Source organism: Protopterus annectens, chromosome 3.part1, assembly GCF_019279795.1.
Source record: "Protopterus annectens isolate FY-2018-M chromosome 3.part1, PAN1.0, whole genome shotgun sequence".
Classification (NCBI taxonomy): domain Eukaryota; kingdom Metazoa; phylum Chordata; order Ceratodontiformes; family Protopteridae; genus Protopterus; species Protopterus annectens.
The window spans coordinates 435,849,980-435,871,363 of record NC_056732.1 but is presented as its reverse complement, the minus strand read 5'-3'; the positions used below and the strand labels follow the sequence as shown (position 1 = coordinate 435,871,363).

At 39.3% G+C, this 21,384-nt stretch overlaps 1 protein-coding gene across 4 annotated transcripts in view; it reads left to right on the top strand.

Moving 5' to 3' along the window:
• ACTR3B (actin related protein 3B) overlaps positions 1-21,384 on the top strand; it is a 1,280,959-nt gene that overhangs the window by 637,285 nt on the left and 622,290 nt on the right. For all 4 annotated transcript variants that reach the window (XM_044066887.1, XM_044066889.1, XM_044066888.1 and 1 more), the window contains one exon: positions 1,271-1,366. In XM_044066887.1, the coding sequence (XP_043922822.1) occupies positions 1,271-1,366 (96 nt within the window). The remainder of the gene's footprint in view (positions 1-1,270; positions 1,367-21,384) is intronic.

The window sequence follows — 21,384 nt, the reverse complement described above, 5'->3', positions numbered from 1 at the left end:
GGTGTTTTTGGAGTTGATATTAGCACAGTAACACTTCAGTTACAATAAACTTCTACCACAGAGCACAACAAATAGAATAATACAAAATTTAAAAACATGTGAAAGTAGCAATGTTACAGTGCTGTGGTGTAGTGATGCTGCATTTCGTAACTGTTTGACCTTTATGAGCTGGATATGACACTTTTAGTAATTATACACTGCCACAGTGAGTAAAGGTAGCATTACAGGTACCACCACATGGTACATGCTCATTTTACTAATTATAAGTCCATTGATGTTTATAGCCCTCACCTCCAGATCTTTGTGCAGTGATTTTAGTTTTGCATCCCATACTACCATAATATATTGTATACACCTTGGGTTATTACACCTATAAATGCTGTTAAACAGTGGTGAATTATTAGTTTACTCAGAGTAATCCATTGCATAATCGTCCATAATTTTTGTCAGCTATGAGTTTATTCAGAGTAATTCATTGTATAATCTTCCATAGTCTATGCCAGCTGCAAACACAGTTTGATTTGCCATAGTGTAGACTAGTAGCATATTTTAGTTTATGTTTATCTGTTTTGGTATTATTAACTTTTGTTTTGTAATGTTAACCGTTGACAGAGCCTGTCCAGCTTGGTTTACAAAATAATATGCCCATGATAAATATTTGTCTGGGTAGCCTAAGGGTAGATGGAGATTGAATTCTCAAACCTCATTTGCTTGAAATTCAACCCACGGAGGATCAGAGCTCCTCTACAGGAAATCACTGTTGGCAAGTTTTGCTGGCACTGATATCTTTTTCAGGAGAATTTCTCCCTTCTTGAGTTAGTATGACCATAGAGTTTATATATATATAAATTCGGAGATGGGGGGTCTTGCCCCTCTACAAAAAACATTTTAAAAGTGTTTTTTTTTTTTTTTTTTTGCCCATCTTTATTTTCTTCAAGGGATGCAGTTTGGGGATTCTGATCCTCTGTGAGTTTAACTTTGTCACCTCATAGTAGAAGTCATTCCTGTGCGTATCTTTGATATGGTGCCACTTTTTGAATTCTTTCGCTGCTGTCACACTCATTCATACAGTTTAATTAGCAATACACGTCATGTCATTAAAACATGGAATAGACATGATAATGACTTACATATATGGTTTGAGCTACTGAAGGCATGTGCTTTTGAAAGATGGAAAGATGCTGTATTATTGAATTTATGTTTCGATTGCAACTGAATAATGTACAGTAAAGGCAGGAGAAAGTAATTATCCTGTATTTTTTTTCTACAGACAGAGCCTCCACTAAATACTCCTGAAAACAGGGAATATCTTGCGGAAATCATGTTTGAGTCATTTAATGTGCCAGGTCTTTACATTGCAGTGCAGGTAAATAAAAGAACAGCTAAGAGTTCCCTGAAATACTGATTTCTTAGATGTTTTTGTTTTGCTGTACTCTTATCATAAAAGATAGCATTGCAGAACAAAATGAGAAGCTGCTGTTACCGGATGTGAAATGTGCTTATTTACTCATCAAGGATCATTTGTGCATTTAGCTCTCACACAAAAGTTTTATGACTTCTAGATTACTGCTTATTTGTCTTACTTGTGAACGTTCTGCTCACCATCTACAGTTATTTTGTCTGCAATTTATGCAAACTAGCTTCTTATGCTTTATTTATGTATTGGTAGTCTGAAAAAGAAAAAGTATAGTTCAAAAACTTTTCATTCTGTGTATTTAGTGTATACATTTGTTTTGTAAGCCATTTTAAATTGCAATCTGGTATTCCTGTTGTTCCCATCATTGCACTGCCAAGTCCGTATCTTCTTCCTGTGCCGGCTGTAGTACATTTACGGTTACTGAACTTACTGTTATGTACAGGTGGGCTATTCTGTTATGACTGTTGAGTTTAGCACAGCACCTTCTGATTTCCATTGTAGTCTTATGGCAATCTCATACAGAGCTGTAAAATATTAGTAATTATCTTAAGGCTAATATTGCTATTGATACTAACATCCCCTAAATTATTTTTAACTTTCTGAAATACATTAAGTGCATATCTTTCTACTGTACCACATTATGAGGAAATGTCCTCATTTTGAATCTTAAAAATTCCATGTTGAACACAGTTCTACAGTGAAACTGCCCTTCACACATTAATTGTTAAGAACTTTATTTAGCAATATCCATGGTAAATAATATTGAATAATATTAATTCATTAACAGAATGTTCTCTAAGTATGAGTTTTTAATATGTGTTCTGCATTTTGCCTATTTGAAGCATGTTGTGAGACTTAATGTCCTACATTTTTGAGACAGAAGGTTGAGAGCTATGGTTGAATGGCACTTATTTTATACTGACACATACCTTGTTAATGTCAAGAAGGAATAGGCTGGATACGTTTTCCTGTATATCACTGACTTGCATATCATGTAGTAAGATATTCCTTGTCACTGTTATGTTTTGTAGGTTGGATGGTGCCACGTGGCATGCAGTGCCAGCAGCAGGAAAATATTCCTTCTGCAGAAGGTACAGTCCTCCTGCAGGCCTCAACATGGTGTCACTATAGTGCCCAAGAAATGAAGCCATCCTGCAACACCATGACTAGCTATGGCAGGGGCTATTGCAACAGGTCAGTGCTGTTGGTGGTCATTGCAGGACTTTACCACAGTGCAGCTGCACAATCACCAGCATGATTGAATATACCCACAAAAAGGGTCAACAGTGCAATATGAAATGCCTCAGACAGGGGTCTTAAAACTGCCAGGCAACTCAGAGACATTAAGAAGTTTCTTGTATCATTGCTACAATCTGATCAGTCCAGAGCCATCCCTGGTACTGATTTCTTTATTAGTGTAGGGGGAAATGAGGTCTCAGATCTCCCAGGATGAGCAGTCTGGTAAGTATTATGTTTAAAGTTTTAACAAAACATGCTTATCTCAGCTTTAATCAATCTATTGTCATGTAGCCTTTATTCAGTGTTCATTTTTAGGTAGCTCAGGATGGTAAGCTGTGTATTTATTTAGCTAGGGCAGGCACGGAGAATTGTATAGTTCACATAGTTTTTTATACCTGCATTACATGCAACTTTATCGTGTCTTCTCTTTGGGTGGCACCTTATCATTTACTGTTAATAGTCATATTACTTCATAAGTAACACAGCAGCTGAGGATGCTAGCGCATATCCCATTGTCCCTGACTAAGGTACGTGGCTAATGTGGACACTACTCAGTGTGTGTTAATGCTCTCCATATCTTTGTGACAGCCATTGACTGTGTGGGCACATTGCACATGATTGGACAAGCACAAACTGTGGAAGCTTGTTGTACCTAAGGGGAGACCAATGCCATAACAAAGGCACAAACACACAGCTGGTGGTAGAATTAGGTTACTGTGAGGATGATGCAAATGCAGTGATTGCATTATGTCACATGGTTCCACATGGCAAGAACCTGCAGGACAATGGTGCTTTAATATCAGCTTTAGGTCTGATTAGCTCTGTGCTGTTTATGGAGCAAATATATTCTATAAAAAGACAATTTTTTTTTCTAAGGAACAGCTGTATAACTTCAAATCATGTGTCTGTGCTCTTTCTGGTTGTTGATAAGCTGAGTAACACAACCAGTATTTTCCTTACAGATAGTGCTTTTTTTGTAAACAAAAAGGTGTTAGTATGCGTATGTTGCATTTAGGTCAACTCACCCCCCCAAAAAAATCTTCTTTTTTCTCCAAATCCTCTTTCTTGAAAAAAATAAATAAATACAATCTTCTTTCTTAATACAACAACTAAAGTCACTTCTTACAGCAAATTATTAAGGATGTTAGTGGATAATAATCTAAAAGTTTACCTGGATTATCCTTGAGTTAATATAATTGTTCATTTGTGCTCTTTTTGAAAGGGTGTGCCGATGCCCTCTCTCTCCTTTCCCTATTTGATTGCACACACAGTGCAATTAACTAGATTACAAAGTGAATAAAAGTGCCATGATTTTTTGCAGTTTGAGAAATCATTGGCCGTAAATCACAAGAGATGCACCCTTTATGACATTCTGCATATCCATACAATGCAGACATAATAATAATAATGCCGCAGTGGTACGGTAAGAGGTTCTGCCGTTCGATTCTCGGCTTGGCTTGGGAGTGCCTTCTATGTGGAGTCTGCATGTCCTCCCTGCGGTTGGGTAGCATTCGAAAGACATGCATGCGTAAATGGGCGTGCCTTCATTGAAGGTTGGGCGTTGAGCTGGCACCTCGGTGTTTCGTAAAAATCTACTGCCAATCATTAGCGGAACGGAGTTCCGCTGTGGCGACCCCTTACCGGGAAAAGCCGAAAGACAAACAAACAACAACAACAACAGACATAATAATAATAATAATAATAATAATAATAATAATAATAATAATAATGAAGTAACCTAGGAAATGAAAGGTAGGAAGATTAAGACAGAGTTTTCAGGTGAAGGACATTTTAGATTCTCTACGTTTAGGTACAAACCTTGAGTGATCAGTGGTATAAAAGGTTAATAAGGCTAAGAAGTAAAAAAGATATACTGTCCTGCATCTCCCTCCACAGCAGCCTCCTCCCCAGCCATTCCTGTGTTCCATTATTTGCCTGTTTCTCCCCAGTTACCATAAACACAGTTCAAACCTATCAGTGGCATACTGTTTTCTTATTTACTTCTACAATGATTACAGATACTGAAATAAAATAATACAAACACTGATAACCATTTGCTAAACAATACAGTCTCACGATGAGAACAGACTTAGCATGAGCAGTAAACTTCTTTGCCATTGAAGCTCACATTCATTGAAACGGTATTAATACCCACATTCAAGGAAACTGTATCTGGCCAGTGGAGGATTACATTTACCATCGGGCTGTTTTCAAACTATATTCCTTGTATAATACAACACCACTTGGTAGAATGTGTTTTAAATTTGTAGTTTTGAACATTCTTCCAGTCAGCAATGAAACAAAATGTATGAACCAATAATGACAAAACTACCAGTTTCAGAAAATTTCAACCATAAAAGGCCATTCAAACTTTTGTCATTACAATCCACCAGTATCAGTCAATAAACACAATCTCCGCAGAAGTAAAAGCCATCCAAATAATTCCACATTAAAGAGATCTGTAACTAATGAAGAGGTTGCTACTAGCAAACAGCTTGACATTTCAGTGTTTCATCTACAAATTCAGTGCCTGCTGCCCTTGAAGAATTAATTGCCTATATTGTTTTACATTAAACAAATTGGTAAGCTGGTAATATTGCAATAGGGAATGACTGACAAACCAACAACAAGTAATTTTGCTATTAACACTGCTTTCAAATTCTACAGCACAAACAGCAACTGCCATTTGCTAACCAAACAGTTACACACTGAAAACAGACAGCATGAGCAACAGTAAATTTCTCTTCTCTTGAAATTCACAATTCCATGAAAATGCACTGAAACTCATAATTCCTTGAAAATGTACTGAAACTCAAACAATTCTGTCAGCAGTCTAGTAGTTGGTGTAGAGGATTCAGGCTCTTGTCTCCTGTAACCAAGTTACAGTGTCAAGTCTGATCAAGTTAATTAACTAACCTGCACCCCCAGCTAGAACATTGCAAACTATACCTCTCACACAGCAACACGTACACACACCCCTACTCTCCCACACAGCAAAACGCACACACACACACACACACACACACACACACACACACACACACACACACACACACACACACACACACACACACACACTTTATCTCACATATGAACAGAACAGGTTGTTTAAATTACATGAACACATACATACGCATATAGACACTTTCACTCTCACACAGAAACAAACTGAACCACTAATTTAAATTACATATACATATATATGCCTATTCTCTCACTCAGCAACAGAAACACAGCTTCTCTCTCATAAAGCAACACACACACACACACACACACACACACACACACACACACACACACACACACACACACACACAATCTTGCATACAAAATGAGCAGCTAGTTTAACTTACATACATGCACATGCAGCCACACACTTTTTCTCTCATACAGAAACAAACAGAACCACTAGTTTAAATTACACACACACACACACACACACACACACACACACACACACACACACACACACACTGACTCATTCACGCACTTTACATACATATGTATACACACACACACACACACACACACACACACACACACACACACACACACGCTTACCTTCTCAGAATGGCTAGTTTAAATTCTGCATGTTTTTACACCCTTGTTGGCATGCAATACCTGCATGGTTCTCCTTAAAGGAGAAGATGCCTCTACCATGGCTGAGGTGCCTATACATTGTACAAGCGTGTTGTTGTTTGTCTTTTCAGATTTTCCCGGTTAGGGGTTGCCACAGCGGAACTCCGGTCCACTAATGATTGGCAGTAGATTTTTATGGTGCCGAGTTGCCAGCCCGATGCCCAACCTTCAGCAAAGGCATGCCCATTCACACATGTCTTTCGGAGGCCACTTGACCATGGGGAGGACATGCAGACTCCACACAGAAGGCATTGCAGCCGAGAATTGAACAGAAGAACCTCTTGCTGTGAGGCAACAACGCTACCGCTGTACCACCGTGGCTACCATCACAAAAAAGCCCTCCTTACAGCGCTGTTTTCTCTGAAAAATGTGAATTACCTGTTGCAGTCTTTGTAGCTGGGTTGTCATCACTGAGGGCAATTCCATCTCCCACAAGAAGCCCACTGGGTGTTTTTAACACTCACACCGAGCCTAGGAAATGCTATGAGTATCGGCCAATTGATTATTCTGCACTAGTTTCTTTGATTTTACCTGCGCTTCTCTAACTACTGGGATTTTTCTGTATGCTTTAAAGGAACCTTTGATTACCCCAATTCCTCAGCGGCATAATTTAGATCGTGAAGACATAAATAATAGCTGCCCTATCTGAAGCATTATCTTTATATTATTTTGTTTATGTTTGATGGGGAATAGGAAATTTACACTGGGCCTGGCAGCCATGTCCCTTATGGACAGAGGTAGCTTATAAATGCCTGGTTGTCGATGTCCTGTTTGGACAAAGGACATCATTACTCTTTCTAGAAAACCTACTTAGGCTAGAAAGGACCCCCCAGGTCATTAGCCAAGTAACAATCTATGAAACTATAAGTAAGGTTGTTTACTCACATCTGGATGCAATTCATAAAGGATGATGCATTCATGACTCATTCATGTCTGGTTTCTGTGCTAGTCATAGCACTGAAATTAACCTAATGCAGCTCTTGAATAACCTGCTTGGTCAGTGTTACTATTATCTTGTTCTTCTATAAACTGCCTTCAGCGTTTGATATAGTTGATCATGGCATTCTTCTAGACAATTTGAAAATATGCTGTCGTGCCCTATGTACTATCCTTAAATTGTCTTCCTGTTACCTCTCAGCATGTTTTCTCAGCAGTTGGTGGCTGGAAAGAAATGTTTATCTTCTTATTTTGCGAGAGAATTATGTTAGAAGTATTTTATAATTAAGATTGTGAAAGGACGAGAAATATATTTGTCCATAAATTAGCTGAACTAGAGCGTTAACAGTTGCTTTCTATATGTAGGTCTAGAAATATATATACATTTTTTACAAAATGCTCATTGTGCAGTTTGATTTAGAACAAGACACAGACCATGTTTATGCTAGGAACAATGAATTTTTAGAATGTTAAGATTAGGAATAATAGGTTTAGACATGAAAAGTTTTTTATTACAGTCACCATGTTTATTTTTAATCAATATATTGTGATGCATCACTGTATAAATTAGAGTTTTTGATATGATTCTGTTTCATGTAGTTAGATATTCGAGAGATCGAATGTGACAGCTGCTTAGAATGTTCATATTTTTTATATTTTTAAGATAGTGAATGATATTGCATGATAGTATATGGTAGGATAGTATGTTAGATTGTTTTAAGCTTTCAATATCTTAATATTTGATATTTTCAATATTTATTAGCATGTAGCAATGCACTGTCTGTTTAAATTAGAGTTCCGCTATAAAGTTGGACAGCATATGCTGCCTTTGAGATTTGTTTGGATAATGTCAGCTGTGAGAGCTTATTACTAATTGATGAGTTAATGGTTTTAACAACAAGATTTGATTGGAAGTTATTTTATATATAAAGAATGCTGGTTCTTGCTTTAATTGATCTGATGAAGCATGTGCATAGCATGCGAAAGCGCTTATCCTGTCATTTGCATTAGAATAAAAGAAGATTTTAAGGAATTGTTCTCGTGGTGTGTCCTTACAGTTGTTTGCTGATACTGTTTCTTGACGTTTTTGCTGGTAGGATACTTTGGGAGTCAACGATATTTTTTATACTAGTCATTTCTTCTTATTTTGTCTTAGCTGAGGTTCCTCTAGGTTAACTCTTGGGTCATTTGTTGCCATTTATTTATATTCCATTGTTGGGTGAAGTGGACAGGTATTCAGTATTACTGCTATGCTGGTTATGTACAGCATTACTTCTCCTTCCCTCAGGACATTATGTCTTCTGTGGATTCTGTAGCTGAGTACTTGTAATGCATCCAGAAATGGATGAATGTCAATCATCTGCAGTGTAGTGTGTTTAAAACTGTTGACAGCAGCTGTTTATGTCGCCTTAAATGACTAAAGATAAGCAGCTTTGAATCCAACTATTATTTATAACACTGACAGGATGACATTTGTGAAGAAAGTAAAACCTCTTGGTGTGATTATAGATGATAGAATGACATTGAGGGGCCAGGAGGTACAAGTTATGAAAACATCTTGTTTTTATGTAAGTAACACCTCTTACAGTAAGATTTTTCTTTCCCCACCTGCTCCTGAACACCATTTACTGGTGGTGCATGTTCATCCTTTTCTGCATCTTGATTACTGTAAATCCCTTCAGTTCAGGTTACCTAACAGTGAGTTTGATTGCTTGAAGTTAGTTCATGAGTTTGATGGCTTGAAGTCAGTTCAGTATTCTGCAGCTCGGTTACTTACTGGTACTGTCAATTACCATTACTTTACTTCAGTGCTATAAAGGTTATACCAGCTATTTCCATCTCATATCACCTTTAAAATATTTGCTGGTATTTTATCAAGGCTTACATGTCACAGGGCCTCTATAATTAATAAGATCTTGGTTCTCTATTGGCCAACTCTGCCTCTGCTTTCCTTTTATCTGTGGTTATTGGTGGTATCCAGGGTTGTGATTAGAGACCTCCGGTTTCTGGCCTTTTAGTTACCAGGCTCCACACCTCTGAAACTTCCTGTTTCGAAGGCTGAGGGAAACTCCCTCATTGACAGTCGTTGAAACATTCTTCAAAAGCTATTTACTCACATTGGCATAATGCATTACTTAAATTCTGTTAAGTAATGTATTCCATTATTTTATTTAAAGTTTACATAGTGTAAGTGCTTATTTATTATTTACTGTTTGCTGTGTTATCTTTTTTATTTGTTTTTATTGATATGTGTTTTCAATTGTAATATGCTTGGATACAAGTGCCAATAATAAACTGAACTTGAACTCAAGTATAAAGTGGGATGATATTGTACTTGTCGATTTTTGAAATACTATGTGGTGACATTTCAGGTGAATAAAGACAGGCACTGTCGCTCGACCTCCTAATACAGAATGACAAGCAGGTGGGGTAGTTTGTTTAGATGCTTTATTACATAGAAACACATCAGGATGGATAGCAGCATCATAAAATATAAACAAACTGATTGACAGACAGACCTTTCATGCATATATGCTTACATCTCAACAGCTAACTACTAAATGGCAGTCAGGCTCACATGTGCTCAGTATTTATACACTTGTCCAAGCCCTTGGATAGCTTCTTAAAGAGATGCCCACACACATTGCTCTACATCCTCCCTCTTAAAAAAGATTGCCCATAAATGAAAATGACATTGCAGTTGGACATGCATTAATATAGACATTAGAGAACAAACACAATGTTCATGTCCAAGTTGCCATATATCTATAACATGGTCTGGAGATGCTACCGGATCTCGTAACATAACAATCAGGACTGGATTTAGCAACAGAGACAGTCTTCAGTGAACGACTTGTGTCAGAAACTTCAGGATTCATCACAGGAATGGCAATATTCTCTGGAAATTCTTCTGGAACTGGAACACTGGACAACTGTCTCTGAGATAGTCTTTCTCACAGCCTATGTGCTGTGGTATAGGCTCGCACACCAGTACTAAATGTTTCCAATTCTGCTCATACTCCACTCCTTGTGATTCCACAATGTACGACCTTGGCTCTGGGCAAATATTCTTCACGGCTCCAATCCAGTCATAACTTTTGGGCATTTGCTTCCTTACCACTTCTCCCTCTCGGAATGGATTGAGTGGTTTGCTGATCTTATTGTAATAGGACTTCTGGGTTAAATGCTTCTTCAACAGATTGGTTTTTACTAACTTATTGTTCTTGATGTGTGGAACCAACAATTGACTACTGATTGGGAATGTGGTTCTGGTTTGTCTTGACAGAATCTCTGAGCAGGTGAACCAAGATGTTTATCACTTGGTATGTTTCTGAGGTTTAAAAGATTCAGGAAAACATCACTATTGTCTCGTTTCAACTTCTCTGGTAACCGATTTGCACTTTGAACTGCACGTTCTGCCAAAATATTTGAATGGGTATACTCTGGGCTACTCGTGACATGAGTAAAGACCCATTCTTTGGAAAATCTTTTGAATGGTTGGCTTGTAAACTGCACGCTATTGTCAGAAATAACTTTATGTGGACTACAATAGACTTCAAAATGATGCTTCATCTTAGAAATGATAGTATTGGATGTTAGATTAGGAAGTAGGTCGATCTAAAACTGATTAGAATAAGAGTTTACTAACACCAAATAATGTTGACCTTTCCATTCAAAAACATCGGTGGCTACTGATGACCAAGATAGTTCAGGAATCTGGTTCAGGTGAAGTGGTTCTCTCTGTTGATATGACTTAGTACTATTACACATGGAACAAGATTAAAGTACTGTCTCAATATCTTGTGACATAGAAGGCCAAAATACTAGTCCTCTCACCCTTCTTTTGGTAGAGTCTGCTCCTAGGTGACCTCGATTGAAGATAGCAATGTAGTCTTGTTGCAAAGACTTTGGAACAATAACTTTAGGACCTTTCATAAAAATACCATTGTCTGACAAAATCTTAACTCTGTATGGAATATAAGGTTGCACTTCTTCAGGTAAACTAGATTGTTTTGACTGCCGTCCTTCTTTGATAAAGTGATTGACCTTCTGTAAAACTAGATCTGTGGCTGTATGATCTCTAAGCTCTTCAAGACGTGTGGAAGAAAAATTTCTCACTTCCTTCCATGACTTTAAAATCAAGTTTCTCATTCTCGTGCTATTCAGTGGGGTCTATATTAAATCAGAAAACACTTAAAAAAGTGAACGCTGATTTATCGACCCCATGTAAGCGAAAGCTTACAATCCCGAACACTTAGAGCAGTGACTTTTTTCCCAGGGAAAAGAATCGCTGTTCCAAAAAAGAAAAAAGAAAAACCTTTAAAACATTACATAAAGTGGGGGGCTTCACCCCCCACACCCCCCTACTTAAATATACCAACTCCAAGAACTCACTACAGTGACGAAAATGGCAAAATAATGAAGACGGCCAAGTGATTTCTTTCCTAGGGAAAGAATTCGCTTAGATGCCGTTTCTGTGGTTTGCCTTTTCGTGCTTTCAAGTTCGATCGAGACACATTTGAAAGAATGTGTCTTCGATCATATAATAGGGAACTGTTCAGTGGTATTTCTGGGCAATCTGGATAAAGTATCAGCAAGATAAAGAAGTTTGCCTTTCTTGTAGATAAGATTGAAATGATACTTTTGCAATTTCAGCATAATGCGTTGCAATCTGGCTGGAGCTGTATGCATAGGTTTTTTCAAAATAGTGACTAGAGGTTGGTGGTCTGGTTTGATCTGGATAGGTCTACCATAAACGTAATCACGGAACTTGGAACATGCAAACACAATTGCCAAAAGTTCTTTCTCTAGCTGAGCATACTGCATTTCAGTTTGGGTTAGAGTTCTGGATGCATAAGCAACAGGTAGAGTATCTTGTAGAATGAATGCACCAAGACCAAACTTTGAAGCATCACATCAAAGAGTTACTGGCTTGTGGACATAATAGTATCTGAGAATAGGTGGACTGGCAATTCTCTGTTTCAGGACATCAAATGCTTTCTGGTGTTCTAAACATGACCGGGATACAGCTTTACGTGTTAGCTCTCTAAGTGGTGCTGATATGTGACTCAAGTCTGGAATGAACTTGCCTAGGTATTTAACCATGCCAAGAAAACATTGCAGGGCTTGAACATTGTCTGGAGCTAGCATCTCAAGAATAGCTGTTTGCTTAGAAGGTCCAGTCGTAAGCCTGAAGAACAAACCTTTTAAGAATGCTTTGGGAAGTTTGTGAGACACTATTGGCGAGTCGTTTTCACCAGTATGAAAATTTGTGCCACCTCTAACATTGATACCCACTTGTTCAGTTACTAAATAATGAAAATGATGGTTAGGGTTTTCTAAAACATGCTTAGCTAGGGCATTAGTAGTATTACATTTACTAATATTGTAATCGTGCTTATATATGCGCTGTCTAAAGTGCTGTTCTATTTTCCCTATATAAGAACGTTTACATAATTGGCACTTTGCTGAATAGATTACTCCTTTAGTGTTACAGTCATACTTTTCTCTCAAACTGTAACTTCTATTGTGTATTTCAAAGGTTTTTGTTACTTCAATATATTTACAATATTGACACCTACCACATTTTTTCATCCCTGGATTTAGGATGTAGAGAGTCATTCATTTCTCAAAAAGTGCCTTAATGTTACATCCTCTTTTAAAAGTCACCTCGGTCTATCTCCTAACTTAGTTCTAATAGTTACTTCTTTCTTATTATGGCCCAGTTTTTCATTAAAATATCTCAAAGTAATGGCATCACTTAAGAATGTAGTGGTGAAAAATTAAAGTTATGCCTTACCATAATGTTCCATCTGTGTTGTTCATCATCACCAATCTTTGACAGTGGGTTCAGTTCTGAACCCTTTGTAATGACTCAACCATTATTTTCTAGCTCGCGCTCTACCCATAATGCTCCTCACAGAGAGTGAATACAGACAAGAAAAAACAGGAATTTTGTATATATATATATATATATATATATATATATATATATATATATATATATAAATATATAAACATATATACATTAAACATATATACATATAACATATAACATATATGCAGATAGAACAAAGCCGTCTATGAGTTCCTGATGAGAAACTGGATCAGAATTGGAGAGGTCTTCTAAGAGACTCAGTATGGGGGAAAGGTGGATGGGTATGCCAAGGATAGGTGAAGATGAACAACACAGATGGAACTTTATGGTAAGACATAATTTCTTTATCTGATGTTGTTAACCTTCACCTAATACCTGATGGTGGGAAAGAATCCCCAGCTACTTATTTGCCTTGGCAGGTCTCATGGAAGAATATTCTGAAGTACCATAGAGCCAAAGGATGCTCGAGCCCTCGAGAGCTGGTCTAATTTGTAATGTACGATAAAGGTATGGTGAGAAGACCATGTGGCTGCTGCACAAATGTCACCTAATGAAGCTCTTGCATGAAAAACAGCTGACATGACAATAACCCTTGAAGAATGGGCTTTAATTGTTTTGGGAAGTTGAAGTACTTATGATTGATAAATAAAGGTGATGCAGTCTCTCAACCATTTAGCTAAGGTAACTTTGGTAACTGCATGATCCATTCATAAGGAAGAGAAAGCCACAAATAACTGGTCAGATTTCTGGAACATCTTAGTTTTATGGAGATAAAAACGCAATCATCTGTAAGCCAGCTGTAAGGTCTGATTGATATCGGATTCAGAAACTATTTTTGGAAGAAAGGAGGGGTTTGTTCTTAGTTGGACTCTGTCTTTATTGAAGATTAGATAAGGTGATCTGCATGATAAGGCCTGTAACTCAGAAACTCTCCTTGCAGAGGTGATGGCTACCAGAAATAAAGTCTTGCAAGATAAAAATTTCAAATAACAGGATGCTGCTTGTTCAAAGTTGGTTTTTGTTCATGCCTGGAGAACTGTAGTCATATCCCATGGAGGGACTGGTTCTTTAAAGAGGGGGTCTCAGGAAGAACAAACCTTTCAAGAATACATTGGGAAGTTTGTGAGACACTATTGGCGAGTCGTTTTCACCAGTATGAAAATTTGAATTTGCTGCTAGGTGAACCTTTATAGTGGAAGCAGAGGAACCAGATTCAAAAAGAGTATTTAAGAAGTCTAGGATTTGTTCAACTGGGGCAGTAAAGGGATCAAGTCCTTTATCCAAAGCCCATATGAGAGGAATGCCTGGCAATCATGGGAATTGGAGAAGCCATACAGTCAACTTGAGGTGCTGTAAGTTTGAGTGAACCATGACCGCTGGTTGAGTTAGCAGGTCCAGAACTGGGTCCAGACTCTATGGTTTCTGTAACAGATGAGGCCAAAGGAAAGGAAACCAAGCTTGATGAGGCCAGAATGGGGCAATGAGGATGATGGTATTCTTCATCTTTTTGACTTTCTTCAGGAATTGTGAAATTAGAGGAACAAAGAGGACAAAGGCATACAATAGATCGGGAGGCAAGTTGTGGAGGAGAGCGTCCCTGGGTGATTCCCCCAGTGGAGGGATTAGGGCAAAGTAACTTCTGCATTTCTTGTTCAGGGGAGAAGTGGATAGTTCACAGCAAGGTTGGCCCAATTGGCAGAAGATCCTGTCCGCCACTACAGGGTTCAGAGACCACTCGTGAGGCATGAGAATAGTCCTGCTCAATTTGTCCGCTATCACATTGGAACTTCCTGGAATGTGCGTTGCTCTCAGGAAGCGGTTGGAAGAAATTGCCCATTACCAAGAGGAAGGGTATCCTGGAATGCTTGCAGCACTAATAGCACTGCCCTCATCTCTAGAACATTGAAGCAAGTTGTGCTCTAGCTGGGACCATGTGCCCTGAACTGCCTTCCCCACATAATGCCCCCCACACTCTATCTGGGAATCATCAGTGGTCACTATGGCTTGGGGCTAGGGAAGAATAAATTGTTGGCCCAGGAGACTCTGATCAGAGGGAAGCCACCATCTAAGGTCTTGTTTGCAATGGTTGGTGATCAAGATTTGGTAAGACATTGGTTGGTGAATTAGAGACCATTGTGTTGCTAGTAACCACTGTAGTATTCGCATATGAAACCTTGCTAGAGGAACCAGAGTAATTGAGGCCTCCATCGAACGTAAGGTTTGAAGTATTAGTCTTGCTGGGACTCTGTCACTTTGAAGGATCTGTCTGACTAGAGCCCTGATGCTTAGTAGTCTCTTTGGAGGAAGAGAGGCTATTCCTGAGACAGTGTTTAGATGCACCCCCTATGAAATCTAGTTGTTGTGTAGGTTGTAGCTTGGATTTCTCAAGATTTACTGAAATGCCTAGGGATGTACAAACAGACGTGGTGTAGTCTTTTGCCTGTTCTAAGTGATGCCTGGTGGTAGCAGTGAGGAGCCAGTCGTTGAGGTATGGAAAGACTCAAAAACCTTGTAAGTCTGAGGTGAGCTGCAACCACTGCATGCATTTGGTAAACACTATGGGGGCTGTGGTGAGTCCAAAGGATAGTGTTCTGAATTGATAGTGACTGCTCCTAGCTGGAAGCGTAGAAACCTTCTGGAGCTTTTGTCCATTTATATGTGGTAATAAGCATCTTTGAGGTCTATAGAGCACATCCAGTTGCCTTTTTCCAAGAAAGGAAGTATGGCGTGAACCGAGACCATCTGGAACTTGGTTTGGTGGACCAAATTGTTGAATCGGCTGAGATCCAAAATGGGTCTCCAGTTCGCGGTTTTCTTTGGCACTAAAAAGAATCTTGAGTAAATTCCGGATCCTGCCTGGTCTGGTGGGACTTGTTGGATGACTCTTTTTTCGGGCAGTTTTTGGATTTCTAAGACTGCTGCCTCCCTTTGATTGGATGGAACATCTGGGAGTTTTTTGTGTGGTTTGGGAATTGTAAACAATGGGATCTGGTAACTTCTGGATATTATTCTGTGCACCCATTTGTCTGAAGTTATTAATTGCTAGGCCAGTAGGTGCAGGGATAATCGTCCCCCAACTGCCTCCAGAGGAGGGAAATTGGGCATCTGTTCAGGAATGCTGATAGGAAGTACCAGAGAAAGAGTCTCTGGAACCCTGATTCTGTGGTCCATTCCTGCATCTGGGGCAGCATCTTCCATTGTTTCCCCCTCTGCCCCGGGGGAAATCTTTGCTTCGTGAGTCATAGAAAGGCCCTTTGGATTTCTTAAACCATAGTCTCCCACTCCTTTGATTCCTAGAGTAAGGTTGCTGAGGAGTAGAGAAATGTATGCCCATAGGGTCTTACCATCCTGCTCACTTCTGGCTAGAGTTTCTTTAACTTTTGGGCCACAAAGGGTGGATCTGTCAAAGGGAGCATTGACAAATGACACTTTGAATGGCTCCACTAAGTCACATAAGTGCATCCAGGAATGCCTTCTGATGGCTATACCTGAACCCACTGCTCTGGACGTCCCTTCAGCTGCATGTGCTATAAGCCTCATGGACGAATCAGAGATGAAGTCTAAGGTCGCAAGCTGGGAGGAAACTTTATCTTGGATCTCCTCGGCTATTGCTCCTCACTGAGTATTTGAAAGCTCTTTAATCATATCTCTTTTTAATCAGGTAAAGTGTGCCATATAATTCAAGGACCTCAGAGCAAAGGTTGTTGAAGCATAAACACACTTCCAATATCTATCTAACATCCTGGACAACTTGTTAGGAGGTTAGATAGTATGACTCTTTTCTGCGAGTTCTCTCTTAATGGCTGCTGCTAACACCATGGCGTCAACAGGAATTCCTTTTGACCAATGTGGTTCCTCTTTAGGTGCAGATAAAATACAATCTGGTCTCTTCGGGATAGGCTCTATGGTGTCAGGTATCTTTCACACCCACTGAGCAATCAGTTTGACGAGATCGTCAGTGGGTGGAGAAATCCAAGAAGTGGAGGGTTGGGTGCGAAAAGCCTCCAGGAGTACTGACCCCTCTGAAGAAGGCTGGGTGGATGACCAGCCACCCCTCTGTTTAAGGATTTCAAGGATGTCCCCAAAGGAAACATCTTCAGTGGGTGACCTAGGGGAACCTTCCCCTTCATCACAGTCAGTATCTTCCATGTAAGACTCTTCCAGAGAGTCGAGGTGCTTCCTCTTGCACTTCCTCTTCACAGGGACTTCAATGGGGGGAATGTTCCAGGGATGTTTCCGAAGAGATGACCACCAGGGTAGGTGTCACCTGGGACTTTTGCGCCCTCTGTTCAGGTGATGAGGTCAGTGGTAGCTCCAGCTGAGAGGAAGGGAAAGAAATCTGTCCTGACATGGAAGGCAGAGACTAGGAATCCCCGAAGGATAAAGCCTTCTCCATAATATGGAAAGCAGGTCCCTCCGTAGAGTAGTGGGATCCTGGAACCAAAAAAGACTGTTTCGGAACCAGGGTCATACCCCGCACAAAGGTGACCACCCCCATATCCAGAGCCTGGGTTTGAACTACAAGGGCAGATGCTCCAAGAGCCATGGATGGCTCAGATGGAACCGAAAGGGTACCATGCATCTCGGAACCGATCAGTTACTCCCACCCCCAGGAGTCCTCCAGTGCCGACGACTCAGAAATACCCAAGACAGTTGTTGGAACCGAAGCTGAATATGCTATCGGAAACAACTCAGTCAGAGCTGGAATTGTCGGAACTGAGGACTCCAAGTGCTCTGGTAGAGTTGTTGGAGGTGTGTAAGTAAGTGACATAGAATGTACAGTCTCAACACCAGATTGGCTCAGAACCAAGGGTAGTCCTCTTGCCACAAGGAGCTGATCCACTAAGTTCATGATGTCATGTTCAGATAGGCTCTGTGTAGACCTCACCGATAAGGTGGAAGGAGACCTAGATCGTCTGATTTCCACTAAAGGAGAATCTCTAAAGGGGTCCACAGATGGGGAATAAGTGGTTCGTGGATGTGACAGTAATTTTGTTGTCTTCAGAACCGAGGACTCTGTCGGAGCTGATACCAAGATATCCATCCATTCCGAATGTGGTTTAGTAGGCTGAGTCAAGTGTCCCAGAGCCGAAGAACATTTTGGTGCCGAGGAAGTTTTTGGTATCTTTTTAGTCGGTTCCGAGGAACTTGGAACCGAGGATGCTCTCTTTTTAGAACTGTGAGGAGAAGTTCCCGCTTCCCCAGTTTTCTCCTTAGAACCAGAAATGGCTTCATCAAAAAAAGATTTCAAAAGGCCTTTCAAGACCAACTTATTCTTTCTCTCCATTAAAATGTGAGATGAGAAGCCGTGACAAATCACACAATTCTCCTGCAAATGAATTTTTCCTAAGCAATAAACACATGAAGTGTGCCTGCCAGAATTGGGCATTTTACCCTCACAGTTCATGCATCTCTTAAAATCTGAAGCACCCTTAGGTTTAGAAGGAGACTGTTTTTGATCTGACATTATCCAAGTAAAGAGGATTTTAGAAAATATGTTTTTTATTTTATTTTTTTTTATAATAGAGGAAAAAGTAAATTACCAACGATGGCAATCAAAATACTTTAAAGGTATAGCAAAAAGGATTAACAACAATGGTAAGAGAAAGATATACTGCATGGTAATAGTGTTATATAGTTATAGAGAAATACACAATAGGAAGATGACCGGGTAGAATTAATATTAACGACAAGAGTAGAAGTAAATATTTGAAGAAAAAAACGGTTATTAACTTACAATAATCGCCAAGGCTCGAGAGATAAGGAAAATCACATCTGGTCTACGAAGAGACAAATGAGATCTGAGGTACTCTCTGTGAGGAACATTATGGGTAGAGCCTGGCTCGAGAGTTTGGAAAGTGTGAGCTGGAAAATAGCGGCTGAGTTGGTTCTGAGGGATCAGAACCAACTCCACCATCAAGGATTAAATGAAGATTAACAACATCAGATCTAACATTATAATTTACACTTGGAGTGTTATTAATATTACTATGTGTTAGATCTACAAAACTCTGATTCCATTCGTAACAAAAAAAAATTTCTTTGTTTAAAATAGGCTTAAAATGGCCTGACTTCCTTTTCCTTTCAACAACTATTAAGTCATCAATCAAATCTAATGGATATGCTCTCCTAAGGAACATATTCCTAAGGATATTGCATTCATGTTCAAAATCCTTGTCCAAGGAGGTCATCTTAGCTGCTCTAACTAATTGTCCCTTTACCACGGCTGTCTTTTGGTAGTACAGGTGGGAGCTTTCAAAATGTAAGAAGGCATTTGAATATGTTGGTTTCCTGAAGATTTTAGCTAAGTATTTTCTATTCACTTTGTCATTAGTCAATTGGACATCTAGGAAGGATATTGCCTCAGTTTCAAATTGTGAGGTAAATTGTAAAAATGATGTCACAGTGGACAGACTATCTATAAAATTAGATGCGTATGTGATGTAATTTAATGAGAGGGTTATTTAAAAGTTGAAGTATGTGCATTTAAACTGTCTGAAGAAGTTCATTGATTTTGAAGAGGACGGAAGCACTAACAATAAATTAATTTTGATTGTTGATGGTGGTGATTTCCTTCTCCTTCCATTTTAAGTGCTGTTTCAATAGTTTGTAGTGTTTTGTTTTAAGGCAGATGACAAACAGGCGGCGAAGTTCATTTAGACGCTTTATTACATAGAAACACATCAAGATGGATAGCAGCATCATAAAATATAAACAAACTGATTGACAGGCAAACCTTACATACATACGTGCATACATCTCAACAGCTTACTACAAAATGGCAGTGAGGCTCGCACATGCTCAATGTTTATATACTTGTGCACGCCCTTGGATAGCTTCTTAAAGAGATACACACACATTGATCTACAAGTACTTTTTTATTTTTCTCCTCCTTCTTAAGCTCTAATGAAGGAGAACCTAGAATCCTGGAGTTCAGGGACTGTAGTTCCTCCTTCAGATTAAATACACATGCATTTTGAGGAAATGCTGGCTAAGATACACTGTACTGCAAGTGATCACAAAGATCATTGCAGTCATGTGGGATGTAAACAAGCAAGGAGGGGTGCTCACTTACAATTTATGAAGGATGGTGCCGAACCACTGCATGCTTAATTGGTTCTCAGGGTTTCACTTCACAGTTGTATATCTCATGATGAAATTACACTGTTTTATTGGATCAGAGATTCTTCTGGATTTGTAGTGATACTTTATTTCAAAGATGGTTTGAGATTCAACAAAGGAATGGCAGTGCAGATCTCATTCATTCTGCGTCAATATGCAGTTTCCCCACTTTTTAACCACTTGACATGATGCAGTGACACAAATGAAGGACTAGAATCCTTTATGCTTTCTCTCCACTTAATCTTCATTCAGAGAGCGTTGCAAGGAACAGTTCACCTATTTGGGAGCATATCAACCAACAGGCAGGCATATGAATGAAAGCTGGTTCATTATCACCTATCTCCCTACTTGCTTGTACTGTAGTGAATATGCAATAGTCTTCTGTAGATTCTCTCACATGATGCTTACCATCACATTCAATAATGGTGCATTGGACTGTGTCAGTAACATGGATCTTGCATTACAAGCTGCATTTCACTGTTTGGTGGTTATGCTGTGATCAATGTTACATGTTAAAGAGATAGTGCTGTCTGTTGCAATTAGTTCTTTGGGTCCAGAAGGTGATCAGTGTTACTTAAAGAGGGAACCACTGCTGTGCATTTGTTTTTTCTCCACCCTTTACCAGTGTTTCATTAATATCTGTTAGTAAGGTTTATTTTGGCTTCTATATGCAATGTTGAACTCCTCCTGCAGAAGAGTTAGAGTAGGTCAAGACCAATTCATTTGGGAAGATGTTAAAGCAGACAAACGCCAAGAAAACTATCTGGGTAACTCATTGATGGCACCAGTAGAAAGGTGGCAGAAAGGAAAATACCTAACTTGGTATGCAAAGAGAAACAACTGCTCTGTTGAGAAAGGAGGAGTTTGCTGCAGTATGACAAGTGGAACAGGATGGTCTCATGTATGCTTTATGTCACAAGACTACAAAAAGACTTAAAAATGGTAATATTGCCAAAATGACTTTCAATGACTGTGCAGTGTTTTCTCTTCTCCACTGCCATACAACCTCAGAGTAGGTATATGTAAGTTTGGAGGGGGTGGGGTGCAGGTGAGTCTGTTCCCACAGAGGTTTGAGGTTTTCTGAAAGTTAATTCTAGCAGCATTCGGGTGAATAGCTGTTGAGAGACTGACATGAAACCAGCTATTTTGGGTA